Source organism: Salvia hispanica, chromosome 2 (genome assembly GCF_029641045.1).
Source record: "Salvia hispanica isolate PSC_SH4W2 chromosome 2, Shi_PSC_v1, whole genome shotgun sequence".
In the NCBI taxonomy this organism is placed as follows: domain Eukaryota; kingdom Viridiplantae; phylum Streptophyta; class Magnoliopsida; order Lamiales; family Lamiaceae; genus Salvia; species Salvia hispanica.
In genome coordinates, this window is record NC_142693.1 from 2,344,030 (window position 1) to 2,360,129 (window position 16,100).

General features: G+C 38.1%; 4 protein-coding genes across 4 annotated transcripts; 2 read left to right on the plus strand and 2 right to left on the minus strand.

Moving 5' to 3' along the window:
* LOC125211715 (protein VAPYRIN-LIKE-like) lies at window positions 1–3,371 on the minus strand. Its single transcript, XM_089063562.1, has 2 exons — window positions 2,207–3,371; window positions 1–632 (listed from the first exon to the last, which is right to left on the minus strand). Exons 1-2 carry the CDS (start codon window positions 3,122–3,124, stop codon window positions 210–212), a joined length of 1,341 nt encoding a protein of 446 aa, XP_088919688.1. The 5' UTR covers window positions 3,125–3,371; the 3' UTR covers window positions 1–209.
* A 3,924-nt stretch (window positions 3,372–7,295) lies between these two features.
* On the plus strand, window positions 7,296–10,650 carry LOC125201141 (inactive receptor-like serine/threonine-protein kinase At2g40270). Its single transcript, XM_048099092.2, has 9 exons — window positions 7,296–7,754; window positions 7,840–7,978; window positions 8,065–8,136; window positions 8,223–8,366; window positions 8,456–8,593; window positions 8,776–9,269; window positions 9,387–9,577; window positions 9,667–9,799; window positions 9,874–10,650. Exons 1-9 carry the CDS (start codon window positions 7,652–7,654, stop codon window positions 10,428–10,430), a joined length of 1,971 nt encoding a protein of 656 aa, XP_047955049.1. The 5' UTR covers window positions 7,296–7,651; the 3' UTR covers window positions 10,431–10,650.
* A 1,815-nt stretch (window positions 10,651–12,465) lies between these two features.
* MOP10 (Pollen Ole e 1 allergen and extensin family protein) lies at window positions 12,466–13,127 on the plus strand. The gene has a single exon (XM_048117208.2). The coding sequence runs from the start codon at window positions 12,466–12,468 to the stop codon at window positions 13,006–13,008; it is 543 nt and encodes a 180-aa protein (XP_047973165.1). The 3' UTR covers window positions 13,009–13,127.
* Window positions 12,545–15,685, minus strand: LOC125215687 (Mad3/BUB1 homology region 1). Its single transcript, XM_048117188.2, has 6 exons — window positions 15,523–15,685; window positions 15,280–15,424; window positions 14,930–15,087; window positions 14,567–14,651; window positions 13,264–14,481; window positions 12,545–12,677 (listed from the first exon to the last, which is right to left on the minus strand). The coding sequence occupies exons 1-5, from the start codon at window positions 15,627–15,629 to the stop codon at window positions 13,270–13,272; spliced, it is 1,707 nt and encodes a 568-aa protein (XP_047973145.1). The 5' UTR covers window positions 15,630–15,685; the 3' UTR covers window positions 12,545–12,677; window positions 13,264–13,269.
* Window positions 15,686–16,100: the final 415 nt, after the last annotated feature.

The following is a 16,100-nucleotide window of genomic DNA, read 5'->3' on the forward strand; positions in this document are numbered from 1 at the left end:
TGTCTTAAAACTCACCCGATCCCATAATTAATGGCTAAGGAGAAGTAAAATTCATAGATACAACTACAATTTTTATTCAAATACCTAAACATTTACAAACCTTTTCTCTAAGATAACTACACTTCTTTTTTTCCCAGACCAAATCTACTGCTATGTCCAGGCTCATAGTCCAACCACAAGGGTCGCAATCGCGCAACCGTGACCCCATATCAAACCTCAGAGGGCGCAACGGAAGCAGCTCCTTTGTCGAGGAGAAGCTTCGTTATGTCCTCGTACTCCATCAGCTTTGAAACATGGAGTGGCGTCGCGCCTTTGGCGGTCGTGGCATTCACATTAGCTCCTCTGCAAATGAGAACCTCAACGGTCTCCACGCTCCCGCCTTCTACAGCCAGATGCAGCGGAGTGTGGCCTTCCGCGTCCTGCCACTCCACGCCCGCACCAAACTCGACGAGCATCATCACCACGTCCTTGTTCCCTTTGATGGCGGCCACATGGAGCGCTGTCAAGCCGTATTGATCGCAGAAGCCCGCGTTCGCTCCCTTCTCCAGCAGGGCTTCGAGGGTGTCGAGCTCCCCACGCCTAGCTGCGCGAAGCACTGCTTCTCCTTGCTCTAGTACTTTAACTATCTCCATCTACACAAAAATGTCATGAGATTAGAGTTTGGAAAGCATAAATATTAGTTCAAGTTCATTATTTTTACTAATCCCCCCGTCCCACAAAAGATGTCACACTTTCCTTTTCAGTTTGTCCACAAAAGATGTCACATTTCCTCTTTTGGAAAAAGTTCCTTCTCACATCAATTATAAAATTATATTTTCTCTCACCACTTAACACACAAAATAACATCTCCTAAAATCTCGTGTCATTTCCCAAGTGTGACATCTTTTCTGGGACGGACGGAGGGTAGTATTTTATTTCACTAATTTGATAACTCTTTCTATTGTATGACTCACTAAAATCTCCATAAATTAAGAATCATTATTAGCAGTAACACTATCCATAAGGTGAGACCATTTATGTCAATCAATTTTCAACCACTTTTATTAAGCATGAAGCAATTAAACTCGGTATATTTTAATAAGCATGAAGCAATTAAACTTAACATACTAAAAAAGCATGAAGCAACTCACATAAATCAAAAGCTTGCTTATTGTCTAAGAAGACATTTCACAATTTCTTCAATTAAGTTTCTATTAAAACCAAAACATAAATTAAACTTAAATTTACCACGACTTTAACAAATCTTGAAAACTCCTACTTTAATTGCAAGTTTTGGACATTAATCTTTGAGCAACGACGATTACCAAAAAAGGAGAATTTATCAATGGATGATGGATCTAAGTTCTAATTGAAGATAAATTTCCAAAATTTCAAACTTAATTAATTCAATCTAATATAGTAGTAGTAGTAATTACTCCATCAATCTCCTAAAAATAGTAGTACTACTAATTTGTAATTTTGATTTTATGCACGATATACTATACTCTATTTAAAAATATATTTACTCTTTTTACTATATAACTCATCAACTTACTTCGCTCATAGCATATTTATTCATCATTATTAATGCAATTTTTTATAAAACTCATACAACATGCCATTAGTATCAAATCCACAATCACTTATTTCCACTCAAACACAATAAGCAACTAACATAAACCAAAATTATTATAATTTTTAAAGTCTATTTATTAAATTTGAACATCATAAAACAAACAAAATTGAGTAGATTATCATTGAAATTACTGCCCTGTCCCTTTATACTTAGTACTATGACAGTGAGGATCACACCTACAACTTTTTCTACAACATCTCCTATTCCACATTCACAAATATAAGTAGTGGATCCCACCATCATATTTTATGTGTGTGAGGGGTGAAGTAGGAGATGTTGTAAAAAAAGTTGTAGGTGATCCTTACCGGTACTATCACTTTGTTTAATATTTTATTAGTCATTAATTAACACTCTGATTCTTAACTCATAATACACCAACTACTCCACTTCTCAACAATATCATTTACACTCATGCAACTATCTCATTACTATTATTAAGTGTATCAAACTAATAATCACTAATTTCCACTCAAACCAAAGCTAGCTTATTGCAATCAAATTATAATCACTTTATTAACTCTATCATCAAAATCACAAAGATTATAAACAAAAAAAACAAAAATTGAGCTGATTAAACGTGAAATTACTTACATGCCCCTTATCCCTCGCGACGCCAATCGCCGACCGGCAATGCTCCACATCCCCAATCGTCGGATCCGCTCCCGCCGCCACCAGCGCCTCCACCACCGCCAGATCCCCATTCGCCGCCGCCCTGTACACCGCCGTCCTCCCATCCCTACTCCTCGCGTCCACATTCGCCCCCACCCGCACCAGCGCCTCCACGCTCCTCAGATTCCCCTTCCCCGCCGCCACAATCAGCGGCGTCCGCCCCTCCCGATCCCGCCCCTCCACCCCCTCCCCCGCCCCCGCCCTCTCCTCGATCTCCCCCGCCCGATCCAACGCCGCCGCCGCGTGCATCCCCGCCCGATCCCCCCCGATCCTGATCCCGGCGTCCACCAGCACCGCCGCGACGGCGCCGTGCCGCGCCGCCGCCCGGTACAGCGCCTCCGCCTCCCGATCCGACAGATCGGGGACGATCGAGCGCTGCCGCTTGATTATCCCCCTCACCGCCTCCAGATCTCCACTCGATACGGCTTGAGAGAGGAGGAATTTGCCGACGAAGTAGACCTTCAGCTTGAAATCGTAGATCTGGATCGGGACCGAGTCGACTCGGTCGAACCAGCGGTTGGCGAGTTCGGGGCGAGTCGACTCGGGCGAGTCGATTAGTGGGGAGATTCTGAGGAGGAAGCGGTCGGAGGGGGAGCGGGGGAAGGAGGGGGGAGGGTGGGGGAGGGGTTTGAGGACGATCTGGAAGGAGGCGGAGGAGAGGGGGGGGACGAGGCCGGAGGGGGGATTGACGAGGAATTTGTGGGGGGAGGAGGTCTGGAGCTTGAAGGCTAAGGGGGCGGAGGGGAGGAGGGATTGGAGGCGGATTGTGGTGCGGCATTTGGTGTTGGGGGAGAAGTCGATGAGGATTTCGTGGTCGGAGAGCTGGACGAGTTTCTCCATTGACGAAGAAGAAGAAGATGATGAATTCTCATTTTTTTTTGGTTGGAGAGTGCAGGTAAGTATACTTTCAGTTGGATTGATTTGTTAGAGGCTAATTTGAATTTTGTGGTTAAGATTTTGGTTTAGTTGTTTGTAGTAGCATGTGTTTGATGAAAATGGATTAAAAAGTTTTCAAAAAACTGTCTTTGGTTTGATAACTACATGAATTGGTTTTACTAGTAATGTTAAGAGATAAGTAGCTTTATTGATATTGAGAGAGAGAGAGATGTATGAATTTTGTGGTTAAGATTTTGGTTTAGTTATTTGTAGTAGCATGTGTTTTGATGAAAATGGATTAAGAAGTTTTATAAAAAAATTGTCTTTTTGGCTTGGAGATATTACAATAGATGTTTTGTTCTTTCGTTATTTTGTTTTTCGATCTTTCTTTGTTAGTAAAATGATAAGGGTTGAAGAGTACTACTCTCTCCGTCCATGAATAAGAGTTTCATTTCATTTAGACACGAATTTTAGAAATGTTAAGAAAATTGGGTGAAAAAAAGTTAATAGAATATGAGTCGCAATTGTATATATTAGTTTTAAATGAAATGTGAGTGAAATGAGTTAGTGAGACCCTATAACAATTTATGGTAAAAGTGAACCAGGACTCTTATTCGCAAACGTACTAAAATAGAAAAACGAGACTCTTATTCGCGGACGGAGGGAGTATTCGTTAGCTTATTTAGTTTTTCAATTTTTTTGATTAGTAAAATAAAAACAGATAGATATTTCACCGGAGCGGATCACCTATTTCAAAACATCAATTCATTTCCTACTCTACACTTGCAACAAAATAAAATGGACCCACCATCACTTATTAAAATTACTCATGTTTATAAGATTATTTTATTTTGTCGAAAGTGTGGAGTAAGAAATGGATCAATGTTTCGGAATAGGTGATCTGCTTCGATATTTTACACATAAGATAAAAGAATTTAGGAACTGGTTTTAATTTTATTACCGATGTCGGGAGAGATAGTTATGAGTTATCCATATAGTGCTATGAGGGATTTATGAATAATCAAGGAGAGATGTCTTGTGGTGGTGGTGACTATATGAGTACATAGAAAGTTGGATCTTAATCTTTTCTTTTTCTTGGTCAATGCAAAATACTCCTATTTTGTAAGGTATTTGTTCGTCACTTAATATGGAGATAGCAAGAATTTATGTCTTCGAACTACAATTATGTGTGCAATCATGAGAATGTGCAGCGTATTTGGGTGATTTAGTATGGAAGGACTTTAGAATTGGGCAACAATTCTTAGTTTGATTTGATTGTATATCCTTTGTTTCAATATTAATAAATTGTAAAGAGTAAAATGTTTTTTGAGTTTTGATAAGATAGTAATACATTATATTTGGATTTTCCAATTATTTGATATTATATTTAAGCTAATTCAAAATCTAACATAAGACAAGGGTTTGTTTATGTTGCCAAAATTATACTCCCTCCGTCCCGTTTTAGCAGTCCCATTGACTTTTCTGCCTTCTATTTGTAAAAATGATAAAAAATAGTTAAAGTTGTGAAATGGTAAATTAAGAGAGAAAATAATATAGAGAATAGTCTTATCTACATTATTGTGTCTCTTACTTTACCATTTCTCCACTTTAACTATTTTTTATTATTTTTATAAAAAGATGGCAGAAAAGTCAATGGGACTGCTAAAGCAGGACGGAGGGAGTAGCTTTAATCATGTTTATGTAACTCTTCAATTTGTCAAATTAGCCACTATTATACAAATTTAGGTAATTTCTTTTCTATGAAATATTTTTCTTATATTTGTTAACTAAAAGTAACACATTTTTTTTAAAAAAAATAATATCAATATTATCTTTATTGCTCTTTTATTTTATTTTCTTTTTGTTTAAGTCAAAACAACATTACATAAAGTGGGATGAATCTAACTCTATACTCCCTCCGTTTTTAATTAATAAAGACACTTCTTTTCGATATAAAGATTAAAAATAGTGCGTTAAATGGATAGTAAATTAAGTAATATTTCCCCCCGTCCCACTATAGGAGTCTCGGTTACTTTTGCACAATCGTTTTATAAAAATCATAATAAATAGTTAAAGTGAAGAAATAGTAAAATAATATAGAGAATAATGTTGAGAAGAGCCTTTTCAATATTATTCTTTCTCTTATTTTACCATTTATCCATTTTAACTATTTATTATGATTTTTATAAAATAAGTGTGAAAAAGTGACCGGCACTCTTAAAGTGGGATGAAGGGAGTAGAAAATAAAGTGAGACTGACGAAGACAAAATAAAATAAGAGAGTTTTTACCAAAAATAAAAATAATTCAATTATTGAAATTTTCTAACATAGAAAAAATGACTTAAGTGATACTAGTATACTTGAATGAAGGGAGTACCTTTTTAGTAAATCAAAAAATATTTGAATTCACTTTCCATAAAAGGGTTATATGGAGGAGATATTAAAAGAGGAGTTATAGTTGGCCCAAACCAATTAATACTAGTTGGCCCAAAACCATTAATACTAGTTGTAAATGGATGGGCTCTCAACCTCACAATAATGTCCCCACCACTATAGCATAGACTTGTCCATGCTTTCTTGTTTCTTACTAGTAAACCATCACACATCAATTTTATTTGAAATATTTCATCAATTCAATCCACGTCACTCTTACTTTGATTATTCAAAATAATATTCCATCACATGCTACACCATCATAGCCAGCCACACATCCTAGAATTACAAGTTTTTGCTACCTAACATAATTTATTCATCTAACTTGATAAATACGTAGGGGATATTTTTCTAAATTTCTCCCCACACAAAAACATGTGATAAGTTGAGAATAAAGCTCAAATATAACAAGAGGTCAAATTTTCGACGTTATTGCACTATTAATGTCAATTTTAGATCAAATTTTGATTAATGATAATAGTATAAAATTCAAGTGTGGAATTCAGTTGACAGCTGTTTTTTCGTCATTATTATAAATTGAATTATGTGACAAAATTATACAATGTCGTTTTATATATGTCGTTTTAAGAAATACGATATCGGAAAGAGGGGGGAAAGGAAAAACAATGTAGGTCGAAAATTATCGTGCAATTGTATTTATTGACGTCGAAATGTCACACGAATATTCAAGTTTGAATAATATATCAATTGAAGTTCAGATTTAAATAAGCTAAGTTACCTAATGAAATTTTCCTTAACATACCAATTCAAAATTTAAAATATAAGAAGTATTGACATTATTACTTCCTCCGTCTTTAGCAATCCCATTGACTTTTCTGTAATCTTTTTGTAAAAATGATAAAAAATAGTTCAAGTGGAGAAATGGTAAATTAAGAGGGAAAATAATATAGAGAAGCTCCCTACATTATTGTCTCTCTTATTTTACCATTCTTTAACCATTTTTTATTATTTTTACAAAAAGAGGACAGAAAAGACAATGAGACTGCTAAAGCAGGACGGAGGGAGTATTTATTATCCGTCCGCCATTAGGAGTCCCGGTTTATCATTTTAGTCCATCTGTCATTAAGAGTCTTGGTTCACTTTTATAGTATATGGTACTATGATAGGTACACCTCACTTTCTATTAACTCATTTTACTCTCATTCTATTATAAAACTAATATATAAAAATGGGCTCTACATTCTATTATTTTTTCTCATCTATCTTTTTTATATTTTTAAAAATTTGTGTTGAACTCAAATGAGACTCCTAGTGGCGGACGGATGAAGGAGGATGTTTGATTTGGCTAACTAATAAAAACATACCAATTCAAATTTTATAAATTACTAAGAAATAAGCACATTATTAAAATGTTTGATTTGGCTCCCTAACATTATTTTATGAACATAAATCAATGCGTCCAACTCAAGAAATGGAGGAATAAACAAACAAAACCAAGCGGTGCCGAAATATAAAATTGTAAATTATGATAAATTAAGAATGTAAGTTAGTAAGCATATTAAATTATTAAATTGATAATAATACTTAGTAAAAGAATGCTTATTTGAAAAGTCACCGCCGGCACCTCACCTGAGAAAAGTCCTCTCTTCTCACTTTGCAAAATCAGAGCATTTTCATGCATAAATGATAAATCTCCCCATAAAAAAGCCCCCTTTTTTGAGATTCTTTGTTTAAAAATTCTGTTTTAAGAGTCAAACCATAAAAAAGGTCCTTTCTTGATCAGTTTTTTGCTGTTAAATTAAGGCAGCTTGATTACGCGTTTTCATCTTTGGGTATTTCTTTACTACACAGTCACATTCGAGTACTCTTTTGCAGACCCTTATCCCTTTTTGCTTCTAATTCACTTCTCTCTCTCTCTCTCTCTCTCTCTCTACCAATTGTTTTTTCAAGTTGCTTGTTTTTGTATTTGTCTGCTCGACTGAGTCAACCAGGTTAGGTGGTTGAACTATTCTCAAGAAGCTGATTCTATTCCCATTTTGGGGCTTGGGTTTTTCATTTGATTGCCTTTCTTGGCTGAGAGAATTGGTTTCTGATGAAATGAAAGTGTTTTGGAGATCTAAAAATCGGTTCTTGGCAGCATTTGCTTTGTGCTGCCTTTTCCTCCTCAATTTCAGTTTTTGCTGCTCTCTCAATCATGAAGGTATGTTTTTTTTTGGTTTTTTATGGTTTGAAATGGAATTTTGGAAGAGGAAAATTGAAGTGGAGAAACCCTCTTGCTTGAATAGGTGTGGCTTTGCTGAAATTTAAAGAAGAAATTGTGAGTGATCCACATGGAGCTTTGTCAAATTGGATTGATGAGATTGGATTGGAGAATCCTTGTTCTTGGTCTGGTGTTGGCTGCTCAAAGGGATATGTTGTTGATTTGTGAGTGATTTTATGGTCAAAATTGATTAATTTGTTGTTTGGTTTAGTTGGATTTTGGGAATTTTTGATGTTTAGTTTACTTGCAGGAACCTCAAAGATCTTTGTTTGAGAGGTACTTTGTCTCCTCATATTGGGATCCTAATTCACTTGAAATCTCTGTAAGATTGTGTTGAAACAGTTCAAATTCATTCCCAATTTTGTAGCTTGTTTGCAGTTTGATTTACTTTGAGTTGTTTGTTTGAAGAATTCTGCGAAACAACTCGTTTTCGGGTGTGATCCCTGAAGAAATCACACACATAAAAGGATTGGAGGTGTTGGATGTTGGATATAACAACTTCAGTGGGAAGCTTCCTGGTAGTCTAGGCAACAATTTCTCGATGACACTTCTGTACGTTGGACTGAACCGAAGCATGCTCGATTCCTTTGGTAGAATGCGTTTTTCTGTGTCTGATGAATTGAAATCTTGTTGTGATGCAGTTTGCTCGACAATAATGAGCGTATTAGTGACATAAGTCCTGAGGTTTACGAGCTTCAGAAGCTGTCCGAATCTCAAGTGGAGGAGGGCTTGCTGTCGAGATCCAACGAGGCAGCTTGTGAAAGCTTACTTACGTCATGGTATGCATAATCTGTTTAGATCTCGAATAAGCATGATTCTTGAATGGTAGGTTGTTCGTTCGTCTATGTTTCTGATGAGTCGTTGAGGTTAATGCGTTAGACTCTCCCGTTATTTATGGTTGTGTATGTAGTCTTGTTTTTATCCTTCCTTTTCAAGTTGATAAAATTCATTACCTCCACAGGACTTCCTGGGAAAAACGAGACGTTGGAGAGCGAAAATTGTTACAAGAAAACCCGACTAAGAGACGAGAGCCCTTCAGGTTCATTATTCCACCAACCCCTGCCCGAGAGGTTCTACCACCACCAACTCCGGATCCAGATTTAGCTCCGCCACCAATTTCAACTCCGGCTCCTGATCCTCTGACTCCTATACCTGCTCCTTCCGTGCCCCAGTCTCCCCCGCCTGTGCAATCACCGCCTTCCTCTTCCTCTTCCCCTCCCGCTAACAATAACTCTCGAACAATATTTCCAGAAGCAGAGAATCGAACGAGCCCAGCAGCACCAGCTAAAAGTGGTGGAAGGAATCACACACTTGTATTGGTTGGATCAATTGGTGGTTCTCTGTTGCTTTTGCTTGTAGTTATTGGCGTCGTCTTCTATCAATATGGTAAGGTTTCGACAGTCAAGCCATGGGCAACGGGGTTAAGTGGACAGCTGCAGAGAGCATTTGTAACCGGTACCTCTTCTTACCTCTACGCTATGAATCTCTTTTAAATTTACGTTTTATTGCTTTGCGTAACAAGGCATGGAGGTTCGAGTCGAGTCACTAAATTATCCATTCTTGGTGTCTCAGGTGTTCCAAAGCTCAAGAGATCCGAACTTGAAGCTGCTTGTGAAGACTTTAGCAACGTGATTGGTTCAGCTTCGATTTGTACTTTCTACAAGGGCACGTTGTCGAGTGGAGTTGAGATAGCAGTCGCTTCCGTTGCCATGTCATCTGCAAAGGACTGGTCTAGCAATCTCGAAAGCCAGTTCAGGAAGAAGGTAGTGCGTTTTATTTCGATTTTAGAGTTATGAGATTTTATCGTTGATGGTTTTTCTTGGCGCCATAACCCTTCTCGTCTGCGTTACAGATTGACTCGCTATCGAAAGTGAATCACAAGAACTTCGTCAGCCTACTCGGTTTCTGTGAGGAGCAGGCGCCCTTCACGAGAATGATGGTTTTCGAGTATGCTCCCAACGGGACTCTGTTCGAGCACATTCACAGTAAGCGCTCGACTCCTCTTGCTTCATATCTCTATGTGTTGAATCTAATAGTCATTCTTCCACCTACATTGCAGTAAAAGAAGCCGAACACTTGGACTGGACAACGCGACTGAGAATCGCGATGGGAATCGCGTACTGCCTCGAGCACATGCACCAATTAACACCTCCGTTAGCTCACAAAAGCCTGACCTCCTCGTGCATCTATCTAACCGAAGACTACGCTGCCAAAGTGTCGGACATCGCCTTCTGGGACGAGGGCGCTGCAGCAGCAGAGAGGCAAATGGATCCACAGAGCAACGTCTACAGCTTTGGCGTGATACTGTTCGAGATGATCACGGGCAGGCTCCCGTACACCGCGGGTAGCGACACTCTCGAAGACTGGGCGTCCGACTACCTCAGGGGAACGCAACCGCTGAGGGAGATAGTCGACCCGACTCTGGGAACGTATCGGGAAGATCAGGTCGAAGAGATCGGTGAGGTGATCAGGTGGTGCGCGGATGAGAGGCCGTCGATGAAAGAGGTGTGCACGAGGCTGAGAGTGATCACCGGGATAGGGCCGGATGGGGCCGTCCCGAAACTGTCGCCGCTCTGGTGGGCGGAGCTTGAGATTCTGTCGACTGAGGCCAACTAAGGTGGGAGATGGAATTGAGAGAGGCATTGTTTGTTATGTTTATTGCCTGTTGAGGGAAGCTTCTTGCTTTCTCTTGGTGTAAATTCAAGTGCTATGTAGTAAGGTGGTTAATATAAGTATTATATATAAATATGTGGTTTTTTAAATTTTTTGGTGAAAGGTGTGAACTGAGGTTTGCATAGCTATTAAATTATGATAATAAGAAATTAAGTTACTTTGATCTCGTTTGTACTCATGTCTAATCAATTTAAGTCCACTTCCAAATTTTGACATATCAAAAAAGTATATTACACTCCATTTCCGCTTTTGGAGTCTCATTTGAGTTTTAGTATGGAATTTAAGAAATACTCACTCCGTCCCAGATTAAGAGTCACTTTTTGGCATAAAAGTCCGTCGCAGTTTAAGAGTCACTTTTAGAATTTTTCATATTTGGTCATACAATTTTATCTCATTCTTTATCAAAATTACATAAAATGTCATTATCTACATTAAAATAAATCAAAACAAAAATCAAAAGTCAAAAGGGACCCACCTTCAACCAACTCCACTATCTCACTTCATTTATTACACACTCCAACATCTCACTTCATTTATTACACACTTCAACTCTTTATTAAAATCCGAGCCATAACAATAAGTGACTCCAAATGTGGGACGGAGGGAGTATAAAGAAAAGTGATTAAAAGAGATACTGGAAATGTGGGTCCACAGTTTTATAATAAAATATGAGTGGAAAAATATTAGTGAAATGTGGGGACTATTACCATATATGGACTGCTACAACCGGAACTCCTAAAGTGGGACATCCAAAAATGGTCAACCGAAACTCCTAAAATGGGACGGAGGGAATACTATTTATAAAATAATTTACTTTTTTATTTTACCTTTATTTATTGCTATATTTATTGTCTTGGCTATATTGGTGAGACCCTGAGACTTAATAAAATGTGAAGAATGTGTTATTATTTGCCAATTTTAAAGTGATTAATAAACCCGGGGTAAAGTTCGTGATATTATTTGCCAATTTTAAAGTTCGCGAGAAAAATCTAACTTTTTGAAAGTTTCGTGATATTAGATGCCAATATCTCATTTTATAATAAAATAAAAATAAAATATGTTATTAGAACGTGAAATTCAGTGTAAAAAGTAAATGGAACATGTAATAGCAAAACATATTGTAACAGAGACATTTATTGTAAGACGAAATGAGAATTTAACTAGCTTGAAAATGTAAACCATTGATTTTCTCTATTGTTTATAGCTTCTGATTTCAATTATTGTTAGGTATATTCAATTGTTTGACTAATCTTAGGGGTGATTGTTAATTGAATCCTAAGTTCAACCACAAAATTGACAAAACAATCACACATTGAGGTTTAAAAGCTCTCAATTAATTATAAGTACCAACTTCAAATAATTATCTAAATCTAAGCTCTCAATGAGGTACAAATTTTCTACCAACAACAAGATTACATTAGATATAATTTGCAACAAGGCCTAAAATTTGGATAATATCTGTAATGAAAGTTCCTAGCAGAATGTTTTGATTACTCAATGTTATGATATCAAATACTCCCTCCGTCCCCGATTAAGAGTCACACTTGTATTTTTGCACTCGTTTTGTAAAAATGATAATAAATAGTTAAAGTAGAAAAATGGTAAATTAAGAGAGAGAATAATGTAAAGAAGACTCTTCTCTGCCTTATTCGCTCTTACTTTACCATTTTTTCACTTTAACTATTTATTATCATTTTTTCAAAACGAGTGCAGAAATGCAAGTGTGACTCTTAATCGGGGACGGAGGGTGTACCAAACAAAACGAAGTCAGATAAACTGAACACACATATTATATATGAAGGTGGCTATCACGTTGTCAATAATGCGAACCCCAAACCATCCAAATAAATCGTTTTAGTTGCTACCACGTTTGCTCAAATTCAAACCCCACAACCCAACTATAAATACCAGAAACAATCTCAGCATTTCACAGCACAAATTCTTAAGAACAGTCCTCCTACCTCGTATCGTCTCAACGATGGCAAGCCGTCGACTCCTCGCCCTGCTCCCTCTCCTCTTCCTCGCCCTGCTCCCCCTCTTGACGAACGCCTACGAGACGACCCCAAAGCCAGCAGCGAAGGTGACTGAAGTGGGGGTGGAAGGCCTCGTCTACTGCCAAAGCTGTGAGAACTACGGGTCGTGGCACCTGAACAGAGCTAAGCCTATTAAAGGGGCCATCATCAGCGTCATCTGCAAGGATCACAGAAACCGAATAAGCTACTACAAGGCGTTTAATACGGATAAAAATGGTTACTTCTATGCGGAGCTTAAGGGATTCAAGATGGGCCACTCTTTCTTGGATCATCCCCTGCATTCATGCAAAGTAAAACTGGTGTCTTCCCCTCTCAAAACCTGCAACCTTCTCACTAATGTCAATTATGGACTCAACGGCGCTCCACTTCGCTATGAAGACAAGAGGCTCGTTGGAAGTAACTACGAGGCAGTGGTATACGCTGCCGGTCCACTGGCCTTCCGCCCGAATAATTGTGTTCAAAAGGAGGAACCCGATGTTAATTATTAGATCCCCCAAGCCCTGATTAAGCTCAATTTCCATTTTTCCCTATGTTGTTTATCAATCATTGAAAACATTCTATATGTAAGCTAAATTATTGATGAAGTATAATAAGCAGCTTCTTGATTTTTGAATCATTTAACAACTTCCCCACACCTTTTTAAGGAGTATCGGAACACATGAGAGGAACTAAGTCACATGTATATGAAGTAAACTATAACAAATTATCAGAATGTGAGAAAGGGGACTTAAAATCTCACTTACCGGCTTTTAAAAATCCATTGGCATTGCAAACAATTTGTTGATTTCATCCATTGCCTCTTTGGTGCACACAGTTTGTTCAAACAAATCACTGTTGTTTCTTGTAGACGAACTTGGCAAGGAGCTCTCTTGTTGGATATCTTCTTCATCATCAGGAAGGATTAGAAACCCAGAATGATTGTTCATATCTTCTGGCATTTTGTTTCGGCTCTGATCACGGTTACATTTCGAAGCCATAGGTTTTCCAAAGAAACCGCTAGCAGGATTAGGCTTTGTATCTTCTGGTTCATCATCATCATCAGGAAGTATGAGAAACCCTCCACTATGGTCTTTCACTTCAGGTGATTCGACGTGTTTCCTTGGCCTTCTTTTCCTTGTAAATTCAATTGGCTTTCCAAACATGCTATTGATATCTTGCATAGCCTCCTTCAGATTAATGGTGGGGTCTACAAGGCCATGGTGCCAAGCATTCTCTACCTCCGGTTCATCAGAAATGGTTGAACCTACAAATCTATAAACTGCTGTATCCTCCCGGATTGGCCTCCTATAATTCGGGTCCTTTAATGCTGAAGGGTGATCATTTGGTCTAGCAAACACAGTAGCATGGCTAATAGATATGTCAACAGGATTAGTATCTCGAGCTGGTATACCTTTCCCATTTGCCATCTCTTTAACATCACCAGTTTCCTCGCCATCCACGTATATTTCAAATGATTCGCCCAGAGGCTGATTAGTGTCAGGTGGTGTGAGTTGGGGCAGCGATGGAACCTCTGGAGAGTTCTGCTTCGACTCTAAGCTTTCATCACTGTAAACACTAAATCCATTCTCAGCATTGTTACCAATACTAGACTTGTTTCTTCTTGACCTGCCTGAGATTGATGGTTCTAACGGCTCCCGGAACATGCTATTAATGGCATTCATGGCCTCTTTTGTATTAATTGTAGGTTCAACAAGACCATGATGGCGTGCATCTTCTGCGTTGGATTTCCCAACAATCGCAGTGTCTACAAACCTAACCACAACCGTGTCATCACTACAGAGCTTTTTGTTTTCATCTTGTCCCTCAACTCTGGAGTCACTTAGAACTACCTTTCTATAAAGTTCTTCATCAAGTCCTCCACTATTACTGGTATGATTTGATTCTTTCACGTGCAATTTCTCTTTGCAACTTCTAGCCTCATTGTGGTTCAATCTTCCCTTGCTTGTTTTCCCTCCCTGTAGCTGCACTATGAGCAGGCGTGGTTAAATATACGAACCTGAACAATGATGGAAAAGTAGCTACACAAAACGCGATGAACAGAAAAACCTGAACTCTCTTATTCTTTGCTCGCTCCAGCCGATGGAGAAATTGCTCGTATGACTTGTGCAACTCATCAGCAGGCTCTGCAAGGCTACAAACATAGATGATTTAAAACTTCAGCAAAGCAAAAAAAAAAACGCAAACCACACTTCTGCATCATTCATTATGTTTTAAAAGCAACACACAAATCCTGCTAAATCTAAGCTGGAATTTGAGATCATAAGCACAACCATCACATTGTTTTAAAACTCAATCAAAATTCCAAAAGCAAACTAAATCAACATGAATAAACGGTCTATTAGAGAGCTCAGAACAAGAGATTTCTCCATGAAAGTTGCTATAACACTACTAACTAAAAAAGCTTCTTACTTCTGCACTCCGAGATGATAAATCTTCTCAGCTGCATCAAACTTCTTCAGCTTCTCATAATAGAGAGCATACGCTTGGTAAAAAACCGACTTTTTCAGCCCAATCCGATTCGCCTCCATTGTTTTCAACACCGCTCTCGGTTCCTCCACAAAATCCATCTACACCACAAGACATACAAAAAATCATAAAAAAGCAAAAAATCCCCAAATCTAATCAATCTAAATCCAATCAATCACCACTATTAGCACTGAGGGTTTCCAAAACCCTAAATTAACCAATGAGCTCAAAGCTCCCCAAACACAAAATCACACTAAACATTAACCAGCAACATCAGATAAACAAATAGGTACCAATTGCAGCCAAACGCGGAGGTATCGCATATCGTTGGAGTAACGGCGGTCGTTCATGAAAGTCTCGGCGCATTTCTGGAGAAATCGAGGCAGTTTCTCTTTCAGGAGCTGAGGCGGCAGCACCTCCTTGAGCTTCTTTATCCCGCTGCTCAGATCAATTAACGTGAATCACAATCAAATTGATGCAAATGCAAGTACAGCAAATGGAGGAAATGTGGAGTGGTGATAAAGTGAGAATGTTACCGAAGCCATGGGAGCAGAGGATCCGCCCCATTGTAGGCTTTGATGTCGGAGATCAGCGACGGGAAGAGATTATCGGAAGGAAATTTTGCGCTGCTCGTCTCCGGCATCTTCTTGCTTGGTGGATTTGAATTGGCGCAATACAGATTTTGCAGAAATTTGGGGGTTTTTGAAGTATACAAATTTTGAATTCGTTCGAGCGGTTCAATTCTACCAATAGCATAATTTTAGTAATTTCATTAATTATTTTTGGAATATTAGCGTCTAATATCATTAAACTTTCAAAAATTTGGATTTTTCTCGGAAATTTTAAAATTGACAAATAATATCACAAACTTTACCACATTTGTTTTTTCCACGAATGAAAAAATTCCCACAAATAATATTATGATACGGATTTATTTTCATAATTTATCGACAACAATTTTGAGCGCTTCAAGTTTTTCAATCTTTGAACATAGTTTTTTCTTGAAGCAACACCCTCCAAAATTGTTTTTCAATCTATTTAAATAACTTGAATTTTTTCATTTGTGGGGAAAAAAACAAACACGAATATATTTCGTGATATTATTTACCAATTT

Excerpts from the sequence above, each read along its gene's own strand:
- LOC125201141 (XM_048099092.2), top strand. The coding sequence starts at position 7,652 with ATGAAAGTGTTTTGGAGATCTAAAAATCGGTTCTTGGCAGCATTTGCT. Across the intron at positions 7,755-7,839 it reads CTGCTCTCTCAATCATGAAG|GTGTGGCTTTGCTGAAATTT; the intron begins GTATGTTTTTTT and ends TTGCTTGAATAG. Across the intron at positions 8,367-8,455 it reads AATTTCTCGATGACACTTCT|TTTGCTCGACAATAATGAGC; the intron begins GTACGTTGGACT and ends GTTGTGATGCAG.
- LOC125215687 (XM_048117188.2), bottom strand. The coding sequence starts at position 15,629 with ATGCCGGAGACGAGCAGCGCAAAATTTCCTTCCGATAATCTCTTCCCG. Across the intron at positions 15,088-15,279 it reads TCCGCGTTTGGCTGCAATTG|ATGGATTTTGTGGAGGAACC; the intron begins GTACCTATTTGT and ends CTTGTGGTGTAG. Across the intron at positions 14,652-14,929 it reads TATCATCTCGGAGTGCAGAA|CCTTGCAGAGCCTGCTGATG; the intron begins GTAAGAAGCTTT and ends CTATGTTTGTAG.
- MOP10 (XM_048117208.2), top strand. The coding sequence starts at position 12,466 with ATGGCAAGCCGTCGACTCCTCGCCCTGCTCCCTCTCCTCTTCCTCGCC.
- LOC125211715 (XM_089063562.1), bottom strand. The coding sequence starts at position 3,124 with ATGGAGAAACTCGTCCAGCTCTCCGACCACGAAATCCTCATCGACTTC. Across the intron at positions 633-2,206 it reads TCGCGAGGGATAAGGGGCAT|ATGGAGATAGTTAAAGTACT; the intron begins GTAAGTAATTTC and ends ATTTTTGTGTAG.